Here is a 19,376-nt window from a genome sequence, read left to right as displayed (position 1 = left end):
TGCATAGACTTTCTGTATTTTTTTAAATAAATAATTTTGCGTGTAACCAGTGTATGTAACATTCAGTTCATCTATACAGTTGGTTTATACATCTGTATGCATCACATGATTCATTGTAGTTTGATCTATCATTTTCAAGATGTTACACTTTTATGAACATTTAGAGAGTAGAAACAAGATTTCTTAATTATGGCGTAGAAAAACATTGAATGTGCATGGTACATTTACTGGACGTCTTTGTAATCAAAACATTATGGATTTGGTGACACCTTGAAGAAGATATAAATACCAGTCAGTACCTGTACACACATTATAGCTACACATGTTCCTCATACACCAATTTACACAACTTAGACAAGTTTAACAACACTACCTTGAACATTAAAATAAATGAGAAGCATAAAACTCATTGCAGACCCCATTGTCCAAGCAAATTATTCAAAAGAATGACATTGTCCATTCAAGCCTTTGGTCCAAGGGGCCATGATTGTCCATGTCCTTCAACGAGACGCTGATCAAGAATTAAAATCAACCCGAGTTAACATACAAAATACAGAAAGAGCTGGTGGCAATGCAACAATCGAGCGGTCAAGACTACAGAGTAGAAGGTGCTATTGTGCAAAGCTCATTTGAGGATTGTCATTTGGTCCTGAGAGGGAGAGAAACAGCTTTCAGTGCTTTTCAGAACATAGGGGGTCAATTCTGTGTGATCTTCTTCCATCATATCTTCAAGGGCTGCTCATACTGAACTTCCAACTGTCCAAGTCCTCTATGTAACATATACTTTTTGGATAGATGGAACCAGAACTCCAGGGGCTATGAAGACTTACACCCAGGTCTCTGGATGACTCCTGGGGCCTTTTGGCTTCCCAAAACGGTTCCCAAATCCTGAGGAAGATGAATATGATATGAAAGCATAGTCATACATATACATGTTGGAACACAGTTCATGTGAATAATGAAGTGCATGCAGGCCTACCAAACTTGAACAGTGAAGTGGAGGCACCGTTTGATGGAGGTGGTGATCCAGATTGAGTAGGAGCTGGTGGAGGGGCTGTTTTAGCTGAGGACATAGTTTTTATACATGTTATTCCTACTTGTAGTATGGGCATCAGTGCATTTATCAAGTTATTATCCATTTAAAATAAATTTGTATTACTTACGTTTTACTTTGTGTCTAAAAAACTTCAAGCTCTGGACAGGAAAAAACCAGATTTGGTGAGTTATTCTTGAGTTATTCTTGTTATTTTCCATTTAACTTTGATGAGTTTTTGGCATGCATGTAGCTTCTGTTACCTTTGTTCTAGACATGCCTTTCCCACTGCTTTTGTTGTCTGAGGTCTCAGCGCTTGGGGTGGGCCTGTGGTTTACACCATGCTGTTCCACTTCTGCTGATAAACACATCAGTGACAAACATGAAACCAAATGGTTACTATTTCTATTTCTCAGAATCGTATGTGTGAATGTAAAACAAGAAGTTAATCCATTCATACGGCGCTGTATGCTTTCATGTTGGAAATATGTGTACTGTATGTACTTTGCTGCAACTCAAATTGCCCCTTTGAGGACACTGACGCTTTCTAATCTAATATACGTGTCATATCAAGTCTTCGTTAGAAAGAATTATTATATCAAGTCTTAATTGTTAAGAATCATCAGAATCATCATCATAAGAATCACCAAGAATCACCATGATTGCCTGAGTTGTGCGGTTGAAAGATTTTTGACATGACTGCTTCTTGTATATATGTATTTAATGGCAAGAGTGTGTGTGACAGAGGCTATTGTAAAGTGTTCAGTCACTTAATGTCTATAGCAACTCACCACTTCCTCCTCCAGCCATGACCACAGGAGGCGGAGCTAGCTGCTGAAACGCAGTGAGGGGCTCTGTGGTGGAAACACAATGATAAACTACCCCCATACATACAGACAGTCCTTTACATTAATAATGATCAACACAACAAATAACCTTACATTTTACCATTCAAGAGTCTATCACTTATTTGGACAAGGATGCCTCCCGGTGGTATAGATGGGTACTTTTATAGACTAATTTTAGCCTGCCATGCACTGGTACAGTATGTGTAGTTATCAAGTCATCAAACAACATAAAACAGAGGATTAGGTCAGTAGCTGGTGTGCAATGGCATTTTTCAGCATTGTGTAACACAGCATGATATAGACCGGTGGATTACAACCCATAAAACTATGAACCTAAAGAGTAATGAGTGTTATTTCTTCACTGACAGCAGTAATTGCCAGTTTATGTGGAGAGAAAGCAGTCTGACTGTTCATTCATGAGAGAAAACAGCTTACCATGTCTTGAACTTTTAGCTCGAACACTCTGGGGGAACATTCAAGAGCAGATGAATGTGTTAATGTCCTAACAACTGGAGGGTCTGACTCATCATGTGAATCACAAGGGGAGCCATCATGGCTATTTATAGCACAAAGGGAGCATTTTTGAAAATAATTACTCAAACTCATTGTTCAGAGTGTGCAAGAGTTGATGGCTTGAATAATGCATAATGTCATGCATCATGTGAGTGTCATTCCTTTGTATGCCGTCGCTTTCCAGTACAACACAAAGTCACCCTAAGACTGTGACATACAGATTTACAATCCAGTATGTGTTCATTACCTTGCTCCTGTTCATGACAACATCCAGGAATTTCTTGGACTGAGAGGTGCCAGCCCACTCTGAGGAGATGCCTATTCTTGGAGAGGGTTCTGTAGTTTGACTGGGCTGCAGGCAGGGGGCAGCGTTCTCCCGACCTGGTGGAACAGGACAGCAGACAAAACGGCATTCTACTCTAAGCTGTCTTAGAAATGTATTCGCCGATCGAGTGGTCTAGCGCTCAAGTGCTTGTCTTCTTAATGTGTGAGTGTGTTTCTGTTGTGAGGAAGATGAAGATGCACACTCACCCTCCTCAGTGGCCAGGATGAAGGACTCGGGGGTTCTGTCGGGAAGCGGTGGGGTCAGGCTCCCACAAGCTGCACAAGCACAGAAGATCAACTCTCAGTTTCTCTAAACTCTTAATTTCTTATTTAAGAACACTGGAACCACTTTCCCCTGTTTGTGTGTGTGTGTGTGTGTGTGTGTGTGTGTGTGTGTGTGTGTGTGTGTGTGTTTCATTTTACACATTTATAAAGCTAAATGCCATTGTTCCTTGTAGACATTAGGTCTGTAGATTTGCTTTTAAATGAATCATAGAGGAGAAGCTATAAACAGATTGTAGCCAAATATCTCCCCATAATCCTGAAGTTGTAAAAATCAAAGTTAGTTGTTGATTCCATCATTCTACCTGATCATCTTACCTTGAGGGGACAATGGAGGAGTCAGCGAGTCCGCAGGTGGAGGGGGAGGGGGGAGGTTTGAAGTTGTATTTGATTCAAGAACTGGTTGTGTTACTGGTGCTGGAGAAACCATGGGAAAAACAGGACCAATGCACATCAAGTTACAGTATTATTGGCACATCATTTATTCTGTGAGCGTTGATCACTGTGTTTGGTTGGTGTATCATAAGAAGAAAAAAACATACCTGTGAAAGTCATTTTTACTTTCAAACTCTGCAAGAAAGAGAAATGTGTTACTGTTACATGGCTACAGTGACATTTTTACAAGCTCTTACTGTCTGCGTCTCGATACATGCAAAATAGTTTTTGTTTGAAAACCCATCTGCAGCTGTGTAAATTACAGGTTGCTTAAAGCATTCAATCTCATAAAATGTGTTGAGTGACAGATGTAGCATCCACATCAGCAGATGTATCCACCATATCAGCTCCATGACTGGAGCTCGCTGATAACTGTCAACCACATGCTGACTTCATCTCAACTTACATTAAGTTCACAAAATTGTTGTGTACCGTGTAAACCAGCATGACACTAATTTGCTGGAGGGGACGCATCTGCCATCGGAGAGAGTTCATTCTCACCTTACTCCTCGTCCAAGGTTTCATCTCGCTCTGAGTTGTGACACCAGCTTGCAGTGGGTTGCCAGACCATTCTGAAGACGTTCCTATTCTGTTCAGGTTCACTGCCGGCGTGACCTCTAACGTCTGCTCCACAGGAGCTGAATGCCAAGCCAGAATCATCAATATCATAATTTGATTTTTAAGCAAAACATGCTATTCACAATCAATTATTTGCTTATTGTTTTATGAATTGTGAATTGTAATCGCTCACACCTACCTTGATCAATGGCTAACTCAAATGATTCCGGGGTTCTCTCTGGAAGTGGGGGGACAGGTGAGGGGGGGCTCCCTGAAAATATGGAAATTAGTGTCATGGCTCAGTGGGATCAATATAGCTCCTATTTTGTATATCCAGCATAAGTATAACATATTTGACATCATCATTCAAAAAACATGACTCCTATTTTGACAAACTGATTACTGGCATTAAAGTACGATTAATTACATTTTTATGTTTTTAGTTATCTTAAGACCTCTGGGAACAAATAGTATCATTTTTGAGAGTGCAAACATGTAGTTATGCATTTCAGAACAATAAATATTTTCCGTTTATACATCTTTTCCTCACCTCCCATCTCCCTGAGAGCCACAGCAGCAGCATTGGGTGGGATGACGACGGCTAACCTGTCACAGGGCTCTGAGTGCTCTGAGAGACAGAATCATAGCATGTTGTTACACTCTAGAGTCAAGGAGGCAGTAGTGCACAGCAAAATGATGAAAGACTGGATGAAAATTGTGAAATGGGAATTCTTGTAATAAACCTAAAGGGATGAGTACAGTGCTCAGTGTAATTTATACTGCAGGCATTTATATATGCTGATAGCACTAACCTGCATCAACAGAAGCAACTTCCAGTACATAGGATTCAGGGGTTCGCATAGGTAACGGAGGAGGTATGTCTTCATCTGAGTGAGTAGGAACTGTACCTAAAAAAATGCACTTCAGTCAATACAAACATCTCCAAAATCAAATTCTATCATTCTGTCATCCATGTTGCTTATTTTGACGAGACTGCTACATGCACAGACATCACTGCTCACCTGAGGGAGGAGAGTTGAGCTCCAGAGTCTGGTCATTCAGAGTCAGACTGGGTGTGCTGAAGACTGGGATCGCTGTCCACTGGCTGGCAGGAGCCGCCTCTTCAGTAGGGCTCAGTGAAGCGTCAAAGTAGGGGTCCTCCACTGTCAGACAAATGGCTGCCACAGGCGGGACGGGAGGTTTCGGCGGTGGTGTGTCATCCCTCTCCTCTATCCTCTCCTCCAGTCCAGGGGCTCCCAGGCTGGGTGAGGTCCTGGTGAAGTCGTTGAGACAGGCTCCCTCCTGGAGGTCCTGGCTGGAGGGCGCAGCTACAGGAAGCCACAGGCCCTGGAGTAGCTGTTGTCGTTGCTGTTCCCTCTGCTTGTCACGGGCTGTCAAGGCACTGAGAATGTCTGAATTTGAGGACATGGTTGCGTGGGACTGTGGTAAAACATCACCCTCCGCTGCCAATGAAGGCATCCTCAGTGGTGCAACATGATTGGGTGTCTGCCCCCACTCTTGTATTAATGGAAACCTAGAAGAAATGAAGATGTATCAACCAGAAATTGAAGTCTATTACGTCCACTATGCAATGGCCATGTTATTTTAATTCTGTGAGCTTGTGAAATACAGTATATTATGAAAAAGCAGTGATCAGGTCATTAATAGCACCTTTGCTGTGACTCTGGATACAGTAGATGCTGGAATTCTGGTCTTGGTCTTAAGTCAGACTCCAACTCTTCACTCAGGTCAGAGAACTCACTGTCACTGGCTGCTGTGATAGGAGACGGAGCCACTGCCACCTGGTCAGTTCAACATAGCAGTGTCAGTCACAACAACTTTTGGCAAGGGAAGAAAATTTGCATGTAAATGGATTCCATTGCATGAAATAGATGTGAGTTTTTGCTGTAGTGCCTGAATGATATTCAGTATTATGGCATCTGTAATTCCACAGCATGTAGTAGAGAGCCTCTCAGTTGAACACATCTCTAACTTGGCATAGTATTAATATGTGTTTAGCTTCACCAAGCAGAGCAGTAACCTTGTTAACACACATCCAGCTCGATTATTCATTTCCTGCAGTAGTAATTATACACATTGTAAAGCCTGACACCGTCAGCCTGCAGTTTGATGATTTGCCACCATGATCATGTGACGCTCCATTTTCAGTGAATTAGAAAGTTACTGAAACCACAAAATAGGCTGCCAAGTTGTATTTTTGTCCTGCTATGGTTATGGTTTTGTGTGTGGGTTGGTGTTAGAGCACTTACATGCCCTTAAATTGTTTCTGATTTTTCTGGGTCATTGTCAAAGGGTGTGTTCCTGGTTACTCACCTCAATTCTGCTGGCTTGTGCATCCATGGAGTGCAGATACCTCTCAAACAGGAACTTGATGGTTCTGTAGACCAGCTCATATTGTTCCTAAGGTTAAACATCAAAAACCTGCTCTGTTAGGTGACATCTTAGCCCCAAGGCATGACGCACATAACACAAATGATCAAAAGACATGTGACAAAAGGGAGCCAGTGACATTACGAACTGCCAGAAATGTGGCTCTACTTGTTGGAACTAGATTGAGGCGCATGGCTAGTGTAGCTGTTGCTAAAAATATAGAGATTTGTTACATTTAACATCCTGTCTTGTGTTTTTTCTAAAAAGAAGGGGTAAAAAACAACAGCCACCTTGGTTTGAACCACTGAGGGCCTCTGGGTTCGCATGTTTTGAACCAAATCGTAGATGCAGATGTTTGCAGGAACCATCTGAAAACAGGCAAACATACAGTACAGTTTACATTATTTACCATTACATTTATTCTGGCTTAAGGTAGATTACGTGTGGAAAGTATCAAGACAGGAACATCTCACCTGTTTCTTCAGCAGGTTCCAAATATAATCGATGACGCACAGGACTCCTGTTCTACCACAGCCAGCACTGCAATCACAGCAGCCAAAAGTCACATTTTAACCACCCAGTCAATGACTTGCGTCCAGTACAATTATTTCAACATAATCCTCAGTGCTTCTCGAATTATTACGTGTTATAGAGGAATGCAAGACGTCATCAGACTTGGGTCAGATAGTATTTGCATACAATTCTTTGTGTTTGTTTTAACCTACTTAAGATGGGTAGTTTTTTACCACAGGACGATTCGTTAGTGTCAGGTAAGTTGACAACCACAGAAAATAAATGTACTAATTGCATTGTCCAAACCGCACCCATCTGGTACTGACGCAGGTTAAAACAAATGCCAATATTTGCAATTCCTATTTGACCCAGCTGTGAAAGGCATATACCAAATCTAAGTGTATCTAATGTCCATCACATTTAAATTCAACTTTGGGAGAGGCTAAAACTCAGCATCCCTTCCAGTAGCTGTCTACAGGTGAAGCCTTACTGGGAAGTGAGGTGATTGACTGCTTGGTTGGATCTGCTGACTGAACATTCCATTCCTGCCACCTCATCCTCAAAAAGGTGTGGGCATGTCATGATGTGGCATGCTTTGATGCTAATGCAAAAGACACTACACTACTCTACCATTCAGTAAACACATATAATCAAACTAAACATTGTACTTCTGCTAAATGAATCATTCAAATTAGGGGCAACTGGTGTATGTACTGCAAGGTTAAGGTGTAACTACCTTTTGATATTTTAGATAGCGTTAAAGGCGTACCACCACCTTATGGTGACATTTTGTTATTATTCTGTCCGCGCTTAGGCTTCAGCGTATGACAAGCTATAGGCCAAGCCACATGCTGGGCCAATTTGAGGAAGTAGGCCACAGTAGGCCACAATCTGATTTTGACGCTTCGCTTTTGTTGCAAATAGCTTGACACGAGTCACGATTTTAGTTTTACTCAGTACAGAGCAAGTTCTAGCAGGCGAGCTGCATGAGGGCTTTAATCAGCCACAATGTTAAGTGCAAGACAGTATGAGGGGAAATGCCCACACCTATGCTTTCATACATGGTCTGTTGGCTATCCACCTACGCACACGCTTCCTGTGTCAGAGGAGGGGGGGGAGGTGCCTACCGTCTACGGGGGGCAAACACAGGCTGCTGCATTCATCCAGTAACTGTACACAATCAAAACCAGAAGTGTGATCACTGAATGACTTAAATTGTCATGTGTTCGAAGAGAATGGAGTAAAAGAGGGGAGGAGGAGACAGAAAAGCAGGGAAATTTCCGCACATCTCAACCGCTCATCTCCTGATACTTTAACAAAACTAATTCCCGCCCATCCAGTTAATAAGGTTGAGGAGGAGGCCTGACCTGCAGTGGATGCAGATGGGCACATCATCGTGGGCCTGATAGGAACGCATCTCTTGCAACATCTCCAGAATGGGAGGAATGGTGTCTGGCACACCGTGATCTGGCCAGTTGACATAGTGCAGCTGTTTCAAAGTTCGGCTACACTGGAGAAAACAAAAGCATTGTAAACAATTAGAATGCAAGCCTTTAGGTATTTTTTAAAAAACATGTTTAACTCCAAGGTTATCAATCAAAGACAAACTAACACATTTACAAAGCTTCTTGCTATGTGTCACTATGAAAAAATTATATAAATGAAATGATATCACTAGATCCTACCTCAAACATGTGATATGTTTGTTTGTGATTCCAAGATTTAAATATTTCCACAACTGCCTCTACCCATTGTAGCAGCTAACAACACCTAGGCTGATAATCTCTGTTTGCCTTATGAGATTTATCCTGACATTTATGCTCACAGTCGGGGTATAAACACTACTTACATTGTGATAGGTCACCCTTAACGTCCTTGTCAGATAATCTCCTTTATTTTCCTCAGAATCCTGTACAAACAAAGCCAGCAGTGCAGCTTTAGATTCTTGGAGCGGAGAAAACCTACGTACTTATTGGTGTTATTTAAAAATGACATGTGAATTTCATTTGTAACGCATTAATAACAGCATAACCAAACACTTTGTGACACTCTAGATGCCCAGGGAAGATAGCAATGCAAAAGTCAGCATTGTGTTAAGGGCCAGTGTGTTTCAGGAACCAGTTAAAGCAGGAAGTGGTCTGACAAAAGAAAGTACTCACACAGTAAACTGTGAAAGGCTCGCAGACAAATGCCTCCTCTTGTTTCTCTGGCCAGTAGCGCTCACACTTTTTCTGCAAAGGAGTACAATCAGCTTGCAGGGTAATATATTCCAGTGAGCTACCTCAGACTGGGGAATTACACGGATGAGACCATTTAAAATGGTTGTGATTTTAAAGAAACAAACAAAACAAACAAAAAACAGCAAAAATGCATTTCAAACTACACGTTCAACCATAACATGCAATGAACTATTCAAACATTGATGATTTAATTCTGAGAATGTGGTCTACAAAACTACACAAAGCTGAACAGAAATTCACACATAATATGCATCTATATATTGCTGAATAAGTTATGAAATATTACTGGCACACAAATTACAGTACAAATGTGTGTTGAGTTTGGTGAGTGAAAGGGACTGTGTACATGAATGTGAGAAATGGTGTTACCTTCCCCATCTCAAACTCCCGACAGGCCATCACTATGACCTACAGCAGAAAACAAGACCATGAGAGATGCAATGTACCACATATAAGCACAGAGCAAAGAGTGCGCTCAGCAATGTTCTGTTTATGCAGGCAAAGTAGGCCTCATTTGATCATTTCAGCACTGAAGTATGCTAATGGATGTTTTGAGAGCAACACGCCTGCAGTGAAATGCCTCATTGTCTCACCTCTGTGTTGTACTCCCAAAGCATCCTCCAGAAGTCCAGCACTGTGTGGGGCAGAGGACCCTGGGTAGCGATGTAGGCCCTGGAGCCTGACACCCCCTGTCCACACAACAAGAGTCAGATGTAGTATAAGAATTATTGCAGTTTTATAATTACAGTTACATCTATACAGTAGATTATCAACAAACACAATTCAACCTAGCTAGAATATTGTAGCATGAAAATATGTCTCTGTTGTACAATGCAATTTCACTCACAGCATATTTTCAAAGGCCCAAGTCCTGAAAGAGACAAAGATCCTAATTTGAATCAAGCATTCAAATCTACTGACCTTGATGAAACTGGCGTTGATGTAGTCAGAGTCATTTTTGGAGGTGCTGAGGGTGACCGTCACTCTGCTGTGGTCAACTAAGAGGAGAGAAGCACGCAGGTTACAATTATATGAATATGACACTTTAGTCAGTTAGCCTAAGCTTGTATTGTGCCTCTTTATTACATTACTGTGAATCTGGTTTAATTCTGGATTGTGGCATAAATCCTTGTACCTGTGCCAGACAGTATTTGTAAATAATTCTCGGATACCAGATGGGTTTGATTCCACATAGTCCAATATAATGAGTGCCAGAATGTTTTGTAGTATTACCAACATAAACAGACCACACTCTGGAACTAATTTTCTCTCTTTAATCAATTAATTCTTCTTCATGTAGTTTCAAGATGAACATAATCCCACAGCCATACGTTTTGGCATTCTGCCTTCCTCAGTAGTTGCAACTGAATAACCATTACAGTATATAGTCTATCAACTTAATTAGTCACACCTGTAGACTATATTACATAATTACTATAATTATCTTTTAACTGTAAAATGTCAACATTGTATTGTGTATATGGAAGTCAATTTTATATACTTTCTTCTGATTCACATCTTTACCTGAGCTGCCCTGATGCAGAATTATTATTATATGCAGAAGTATTATTTGCAAACTACTTGTCACACATCTGGCCTGAGCAGAGCTTTGAAAGATCTTTCTTACAGGGAACAATGTCCTTGTAGCGGTTCTTCTTGAAGTTCTCCTGCTTTTCTGCTGCCTTGGTGGGGTAAGTCTTGTCAGTGCGGTACTTGGTTGACTGCCTTTTCAGCCTCTGGAAAAAAAATGTAAGAAATCACTTAAATCATAAGCACATTCAATTACAAAGCTTTCAACTAGGGCAGTTCAGTCATGATTTGATTATTCTGAGGCCCTATCAATATGATGATTACATTACAATGGGGGAGAACTGCTCTTCATGGTAGCTTTACTACATTTTGCAACAACTTTGACTTGGCTTATGTGTAGGCAGAGATGTAGTGGAGGGTAAACACACCTGAACTCAGTTTACCCGCATTTATATTTGTAAATTACAGTTTACCAACCTTTTTAGGATGACATAAATCTTAGCCTGACATAAATTCATAATATACAGTACATCAGAGTAAGCAGTATCAAACTGCTAAGTAACTGGTAAGTTATGTGAGGATAGGGATTTTCTAAGGGGAAAAGCATAAATCAGTGTTTTTCTGAAAATATAATTGCTTTTTGTTTACATTGGTGGTTGTTTGTCTTATGATGACCACCGACTGGAGGTCATAGTTTACCCACATGTGACCCACATTACCTACATGTGACCAAAGGCCAGGCTAGGCCCAAACCCTGTGCATCGAGGATCACACGGTACGGGACCTGACCACCAGATGCCTGTCATGACTCATTTTTGACTAGAAACTGACAAACTGAAAGGATTTCCACTCGGCATCGACTGGGTGGAATGACTGACACTCAGAGTAAAGTCATGACACATCCTCACTTACAGGACTTTCCAAGACACTGGTCTTTTTGTTCAGAGCGCAGTTCTCACAGTTCAACGCAGTTAGTTAAAGGCCTTGCAGACCATCTGCACTGCTAACAGTACAGAGCGCTTGTTGTTCTTAAAGGAAGTGATGCAATGGACCCCTTCCTCTGGAGTGCTTAGGGTGGTAGAGGCATGACAGCGGCAGGGGGGCATGTGGAGCGCATGGCGCCGTCCTCAGGCACTGACATGTAGCTCATCACCATGGCAACCGCCTATTGGTGATGTCATCCTGGGGCACAAGACTGTGCGTATGTATGGAGAAGTGAGTGTGTGTGCATGTGTATACAAGATTGATAAATGATAACTGAGAATTGCTCTGCATCGAGTACATTACATTTGCCTATAGTTCTCCTTCCTTGTTCATGGGACTTCAATGACAACATCAATCCAAAGAGGAAGCGGTGTGGCGGCGGGGCCGTTGACACAATAGCAGTATGTCACTACCCTAAACATGATGTCTTTTGTGAAAATTTGGCAATTTTGGAAAGTTTGTTTGCACTCTCACTGTGTGCCCAATGTCAACATACAAATTTGACACATTATCAAACAACTTGATCATTAATGTCACTGGAGAAACCACTCCACTCTTCGGAGGCTTCATCTACAGTTCAGGTGCCTACAGTATTGTAACAAAACGGACATGATGCTAGACTCACCAAGAACTCCACGGCAAGGCCATTCTCTGCGTCCCTGTCCACAGCCTCCTTTCCCTCCAGCTGTTCCAGGAAGCTCCTCAGTATCCAGGCCTGCTGCTCCATGACTGGCTGTTCGCTGCCTGGGATAGGCCACCTCTCTCAGGCATGTCAGGACACAAAGGTCCTCCTCCACGGGTCATGGAGCGGAGATCCCAAGGCAGGGGTTACGGGGCCGTGGCGGGTCTGTGGCTGCTGCAAAGAGCACTTCTCTATTGCAACTGTCACATCAAGGAACTATTGTGAGGGAGCGTGTGAGCTGTCTTAGAGGAAGCAAGAGTGAGCTAACAGGTTCTGTGGTCAGATTAAAAATATTGCCGCGCCCCCTGGGTATCTCTCACTGGGTCCTAGAGCCACCCGGGTGTGTGATTGCATTTGTCTGAGTGTTAGAGAGGGAGTGGGAGGGAAACACCCACAAACAGAGAGAGGGCCAGAAATCTATGTGCATACACAGGCGTGAACAGCTGTTCCTACCCAGAGTCAGAGCGCACTGCAGGCAGTCGAGCCTGTTGGACTACATTCAGGAGACACAAGAGGAGTAGAGGAGGGATGTGGGTAGAGATGGAGGCAGAGGGAGTGGTGAAGAGAGGGTGTCAGGGTGAGAATCCTGTTGTCTGTAGCTGGCAAGCAGCAGCAGCAGCAGCCCACCCAACTGTCTGGACCTCTTCATCTGTACCTATGCTTTGGCAAACCACTGCACACACACACACACACACACACACACACACACACACTACAACATCCAGGATTTAAGACAATAGGCGATCAAGCACTTGCAATCATGGCTCCTATACTTTGGAACAGCCTGCTTTAAGAAAAACCACTTGGCAAACTCTGTAACTTGCAAAACTTCCTTGAAAACTCATTTTTATAAACTTAACTTTTGCTGAGTAGGCTTTAAGGAGCAATGGGAGGCGTTTTCTTAAGAAGCTATGGGCATTAAGTCAGCAGCGCAAGACTTCCCTTTATTATAGCAGATGTGTTACGTTGTCTGCTACTTTCATTTTTCACCCCTTTGTAACTTTAAGAAAAGTGTTATACAAGTGTGCTCTATGAAGAATTCCAACAGGTGGAGAGGAAACACACACAGAACAGGCTCACCAGAAAAACCGACATGCTGTTGTTGTGTTAATCTTAGCCTACTATGCTCCAGTTACACTGACAAGCCTGCACATTCATAAGGAACTGCAGCGTTCAACAGGTATATACTACATACATTGGTAGCATGATGACATCTAGTGGCTTATTGGTGAATAAAACCATTCTGACCATTCTGACATGGAACTGAGTGGTTCAATTTACCCAGCCCCTCTTTGTGTGGGTTGTCAATATCACCACAGTCTGACATGTTTTAGTCTAAAGTTTTACTGTGTGCTCTCCCAAGTAACTGAATAAAATTATTATGGTCTCATCACCTTCAAGTTAGAATGAAGACAGAAACATCTAAAGTGAAATGTTGAAAATGCATTTTTCCTATTGTAAAACCAAGCCCTACATATTTGACCATAATATTACAATGACACAAATTAAAGTAAAGATGTTTTTGTGTGAGATAAGCCATATGTGTGTTTTTCAGTGGCGTAGGAAAACACAACAGCAGGCAGTCTAAACTGCACCTGCCACACTGCAGCGACCTACTAGGTAACAGGAAGCAGCTCACCACAGTCCATCTCTTCAACTTCCTGAATCTTCATCATGAACTTCATGATTTCAAAACCTGACTTTTCCCAACATGATGAAGACACTTTATCTGATGTTGCTGTTCCATGGTGAGTGGACTATTATTTACAGTATGTATTCATTATTATAACTTTCTAACTGTAGTTGGAACTAAGTTTATTTCACTTATTTTATTTTTTCATTGCACTGCGATCCGGGGTTTTTGTAATTCCATTTTGCCCTGTTTCCATTTTATATAAGATTTTACAAGAAATACAATGAAAATATTTTTTTTTCTGTGCAGAAATGTAAAATAATTACATTGTACAGTCATAGGAACTGTTTTCACAAATGTCTGTTTCACTAAAATTAAAGTTATTGTTAAACATAATCTTAGTAATAACAATAAGAACTGGGTCTTGAATAGATAAATAGATAAAGAACTGTGTTATCTAAGGATCAGTAATATTGCTCCTTCTTACCTGAGTAACTATTGTCTCCTATTTAAAGACAGGCACACTTATAACACCAGATCCATTTTGGTGAATGTGTGTTACCCCAGATTTAACCGCATGATTAGCAAATCCACTTTTTGTGCTCAGGAGGAGCTACAGCCTGAAACAAATTAACTTCAGACACTAAGTTGGTCACATGGTTAATATTGAAATAAAGGTTAAATGAAATGAAACCAAAAGTCTTGAATATGCAGCTGTACAACTTGAAACCATGTATGCAGTATGACACTGATTAACCTCTGTTCCACCCTCAGCCAGTGTTCAGCTCCAGTGTGATAAAAGACAGATCAAGGCAAGTGTTGGAAGTGAATTCACTCTGGTCTGCAGCTATGACACAAAAAGCTTTCGGTACAGTAAGAAGTACTGGTGTCGAGGGGACTCCAGAAGCACCTGTGAGATTCTGATGGATTCAGAGGGCATCGCCAAAACCGAATCCAGGCACAGGTCTCACATCATAGATGCGGGAACAAGAGGGCTGTTTGTGAAAATCACCGGCCTCCTGATAAAGGACACCGGAGTGTATTGGGTTGGGATTGACAAAATATATTCCGACATCATGGCTTCAATCAAAGTGGTTGTCACTGAAGGTAAGAACACGACAGAAGCTTTGAATGTTGGGATCGGAAGGCATACATCACTAACATGATATTAGTAATGCTAACGTTTATTCCTCTATATTGTCAAGTTAAAGTCCCCATGAAATGAACTCCCATTACTTTTACTTCCTGGAAAACACAGCATCTTTCATGGTGACCTCACTAGTAGGCGTAAAAATAAATTTCTAACCAATAAAACCATCAGATTTTTTAACAGTCCCGCCCCTCCGCACCCCCCCCCCCCCACCCCCCCATCAAATAAATCTGCCTTTCTCTCCCTGACTCATATTCCATTAGCTTAGACTTCTGAACAGTCCTTCACTGCTAGTGCAGGTCAAAAAAGAAGGAACAAATCATTTTAAATGAATCATTCTCGAGCTCAAAACATACCGAGTCTGTTTAGTGGTACGTAGGCTACTGGTTCCTCCCACTTCGAGTTTCCATCAAAGCTCATTAATTGTTTCTATTTCATTATATTTTAGATGGTGACTTATGAAGTCATGCATCTTGGTAAATGTTAACAGTTTTTAGTTTTATTGATTCTACTTGTCTATTTATATGGTGAGCGAAGCACTATAATAGTAGTTTTTAAATTGGTGTGTGAGGTCAATTGTTATTCATTAAGAAAATAATTAACAGAGTACAAAAGCACACTTGTTTAAAATTGTTTGTAATATGGCTTAAAACAAATGACAAGATTAGTTACACCAAAAGGCTGAACTAGTAACTTCCAACCAAGCTGGAAGCCGCAGCAGCGTGCCGACCTGGGCAGACAGTATCTGCAGGCTGTCTGAGACCAGCAGCGTCTCGAGCGCTCGATACTGCTGCCATGTCCAGTCGAGTCTGAGTTTTCAGTATCAAGGCACATGAACGAATCAGTCAACAAAGCAATATCTAAGTACGGCAAGCCCAGAGGGGAAAAACACAACCACATGGCGATCATTCAGTCGTTTAACAGTAATTAATTAGGATATCTTGCCCTCTACTGGCCTAAAACGAGAACAACACTTACTGTGTAGGCAGACAGGACGCTGCCTGGAGCTGTATGGCTCAATCTAAGAAAAAACCTGAAAAACTTCGATTCATTTGGATGTACTGACTCGACATGAACGAATCAACCAAAAGACTCGGACATAGCGGCACTACTCACTGCATTATGTCCCGCCCCAACATCCTGTTTCAACCTGGTCTTTAAGTGAATTATCCAATTATGTGACTTGTTTCTCTGTGCCAGTGCCAGTGTCCAAACCCAGGCTCTGGCCCTTGAGCTCTCCGGTGGATAAGTTCACATGCTGGGGGCAGCCGGTGACCGTGCGCTGCGGCTGCACATTGGGCACCAGCGTTCACTACGCCTGGTATCAACACAGCCCACACCGGGACATCCTGCTCCACAGCACGTCAGACTTGGGCCTACACTGTGGCAGGGTGGAAAAGGACAGCCAATACTACTGCAGTGCCAGCAATGACATAAGCAGCCAGAGGAGTGATATCCTGTCTGTGCAGGTTCTGATGCCCGCAGACAGCAGCTGTGTCTATGTCATTAACATACAGGGTAGGAATGGATGTTAGGCTTGTTTTTTTCCCCCTGTAAAAGTGATACTTATGCTGGTAAAAGCATGTTAATTGTGATTGTGGCTGATTTGTTTTGAAGCTGTTGTAACAGCCAGATTGCCCAAGGTACAAGTTGATAGGGCATTGTAACGCCTTTCTTTTTATAATCATCAGACCAACCCCTTTATGACTGTGCCGATAGACTGAGCACCACCACAGCCACAACTCTGGCTCTGACCACCTGCCAGCCTACCAGGAAAACCCAGCACTTTGAGAGGAGAATCCAGTCTTTACACATCAATCAGACTGATCAAGATCTGCTTCACAGCAGGTCAGACCGTGTGGTATCCTCCTACTTAGTTTAATGGAAATAATGCCCCTCCATGTCAGAGGGGGCTGAACTGAAATTCATTCTCCACTTCCTAAGTTATTCCATTTCCGTGGGTGGTGCAACAGTCCTCCAACAGTCACAGCACATCTGTGTTTCTGTAAATCTTTCCTTTCTCTGAAACAAAACACCCTATCTCTCATTTTTCAGGACAGCTATTTCCTTTTTGCCCAGTTAGTGGAGGTTCGTGACATTAGCTAAAAAATACGGTGTAAGCAGAAAAATGTCAAGTAAAAATATCTTACAATGACTCCACGAGTGTTCGTTTCCTGAAAACAGTTTCAAATCTTCCTGTTTTTTTTTCAGGGAATGGGCAGGACATCCACTCTGGTACACATCACTGCGATGGGGTTCCTTTGCATTCTTGCTGATAGTTTTGTGCTCCGTGTACAGATACACGGAAGCAAGAAGCCATACCACATGTGCCAAGAGACAGAGGCGGGTTTAATGTCCCATTCGGCTCATTGACCTGCATGTTACAGTGGTAGTTACTTGGAAAGCATATCAACTTACTTGGCATTGTTTTTATGGTTTTATATGTGATTATTAACATGATAAAATATAATGATTCATGTCTATACTATACTATACTACTATACTATATTATACACTAGGTCCACATGTTTATCTGTATGCCCTATCTTAGCACCATTTATCAACATTGGTCATCATTGAGACACACACACACCCCTCGGGCCCCTGCTTGCTGATACTTTACCATTTGGCACCTCAGGTTTGTCTCAAATGTAACTGTGTTATATGGAATTGGAATAGATTTAATAAAGTGTAAGAAAAAAAAAACTATGAATCAAGCCCTAATTATGCTGGCTGGAAATTATGACCATGACCAATGATGGGAGTGGAAACCAGGAAGTGCTCCGGGTGATTCAGAACATTTCTTACTGGTTAGAATGTGGGTTTACTCTTATCAGCGCACACAAATAGAGTTAGGCTAACTGTTTATTTGCACTCCTTTCTTCCCCGGAAACAGGCCACATAGAACATTATGAGGTCAGGGCCGTGTTTTCAGGCCCTCTGGACTTTTCACAATGGAAGGCCAAACCCATCAGATCCTGACCAGAAATGACATAATTCTACCCAGCACTATTTAGCTCCAACAAACTTAGATCCTAATGAACTCCATATAGTATTGGTGCTTCTAGTAAACTTCTTTTCAGTGTTGGCTTGATGTTGATACATACATACATACATACAAGACAATTCAGCCAATACATACTATGTACATAAGACAGTGTTATCCATACATAAATAAACTGATACAAGCACATGGAAAGTATACTGATAAGTGATGCAGGTCTATGTACTGTAGAGCAAATATTGTTTCCTCAGAGACCGTATAAAACATGCAAATACCTCACCCAGGTATTTGGAAACTAATCTCTTGCACAAATAGTGAATTGGCAGTGAGGTGTTTTATGGCATGTAAATAGATGTATTGTAATCATGAGAAACATGAGAAACGCAATGCAATATCCAGGAAATTGCTGTGCAACCATAAAAGGTTATGGGGTTTCACCTTAGATACCTCTTTTTAAATGTATTTATTTATTTTTTCAAGATATTGACACTTATGCCACACCTTAAGTATCATGTTCAATGGGAAGTGCATCACTTGCTCCCATAAACCCTGGGTTGGGTTCACTACAGAGGCTGACCACAATTTAAGGCATGCATTTATCTGATGGTCTACATTGTAGGAAGATGTCTAATGATAGCAAATTAGTGAGTGGTATTTTTTTCTTTTAATTTTGCCATTAAAAGACACATTAGTCATGGTCACGTATGGACATACAGTGGCTAAACAGGCTTCTGCCCCAGTAACATTCATATAGCTACTGTTCATTTGGAACCACATTTTATGCTAAAGTGGTAGTGATTTATCTATTAATGTTATATAAGAAACAAGTTATCAACTTTAAAAAAAAAAAAAATCAATGTGTCTTTATAGGCCCAATCTGTAACTGTAATATTATTTTCACTTTAAAATTAATTAAAGGAGATTTTGATACATGTCCAAAAATAGCTTATATTTGTAGTGTTGTAATTTTGCAAGCACTGAAGTAATATACACCAAAACATATATATTTTCAAAAGTCAGACTTTTCAAAAAGATATATATATATATATATATTCAAATTAAGACTCTGCTATTAATTTCTCTTAGTAGTCTTAAGGTGAGACCGTTTTCTCCGTGGAGCTTTAACAAGTTTTTATCACATTCAACATATCCAGATACTGCAGTCTGTAGGTCGTGCTGACCCTCTGCCAAGTCCAAGTCATGCTGTCATGTCTCTTTAAGACCACGCCTCTTAACTGGAAATGACAACCAGAAGT

At 41.4% G+C, this 19,376-nt stretch overlaps 2 protein-coding genes across 6 annotated transcripts; one reads left to right on the top strand and one right to left on the bottom strand.

Moving 5' to 3' along the window:
- On the bottom strand, positions 1 to 12,575 carry ptpn22 (protein tyrosine phosphatase non-receptor type 22). 4 transcript variants are annotated; one of them, XM_078288476.1, is made up of 27 exons: positions 12,277 to 12,575; positions 10,765 to 10,873; positions 10,059 to 10,135; positions 9,731 to 9,826; positions 9,507 to 9,545; positions 9,057 to 9,128; positions 8,747 to 8,806; positions 8,265 to 8,407; positions 6,858 to 6,924; positions 6,675 to 6,752; positions 6,328 to 6,414; positions 5,665 to 5,795; positions 5,016 to 5,527; positions 4,806 to 4,901; positions 4,544 to 4,621; positions 4,193 to 4,264; positions 3,937 to 4,073; positions 3,543 to 3,570; positions 3,319 to 3,417; positions 2,926 to 2,994; positions 2,642 to 2,775; positions 2,317 to 2,344; positions 1,825 to 1,887; positions 1,297 to 1,391; positions 1,164 to 1,194; positions 980 to 1,063; positions 1 to 888 (listed from the first exon to the last, which is right to left on the bottom strand). In XM_078288476.1, the coding sequence occupies exons 1-27, from the start codon at positions 12,376 to 12,378 to the stop codon at positions 827 to 829; spliced, it is 2,649 nt and encodes an 882-aa protein (XP_078144602.1). In that variant the 5' UTR covers positions 12,379 to 12,575; the 3' UTR covers positions 1 to 826. The 4 variants fall into 4 exon arrangements, with proteins under 4 accessions (XP_078144602.1, XP_078144603.1, XP_078144604.1 ...); XM_078288477.1 differs by having other exon boundaries at positions 1,297 to 1,388; XM_078288478.1 differs by having other exon boundaries at positions 4,806 to 4,895.
- A 1,382-nt stretch (positions 12,576 to 13,957) lies between these two features.
- On the top strand, positions 13,958 to 18,222 carry LOC139914371 (uncharacterized). Of its 2 annotated transcripts, none has more exons than XM_071902671.2 (5): positions 13,958 to 14,081; positions 14,741 to 15,073; positions 16,317 to 16,634; positions 16,808 to 16,964; positions 17,328 to 18,222. In XM_071902671.2, exons 1-5 carry the CDS (start codon positions 14,045 to 14,047, stop codon positions 17,467 to 17,469), a joined length of 987 nt encoding a protein of 328 aa, XP_071758772.2. In that variant the 5' UTR covers positions 13,958 to 14,044; the 3' UTR covers positions 17,470 to 18,222. The 2 variants fall into 2 exon arrangements, with proteins under 2 accessions (XP_071758772.2, XP_078144566.1); XM_078288440.1 differs by lacking the exon at positions 17,328 to 18,222 and adding an exon at positions 17,172 to 17,309.
- Positions 18,223 to 19,376: the final 1,154 nt, after the last annotated feature.

The sequence above is a fragment of the Centroberyx gerrardi genome, chromosome 14, assembly GCF_048128805.1.
Source record: "Centroberyx gerrardi isolate f3 chromosome 14, fCenGer3.hap1.cur.20231027, whole genome shotgun sequence".
NCBI classification, from domain to species: Eukaryota; Metazoa; Chordata; class Actinopteri; order Beryciformes; family Berycidae; genus Centroberyx; species Centroberyx gerrardi.
This window is presented reverse-complemented; position numbering and strand designations above follow the sequence as displayed.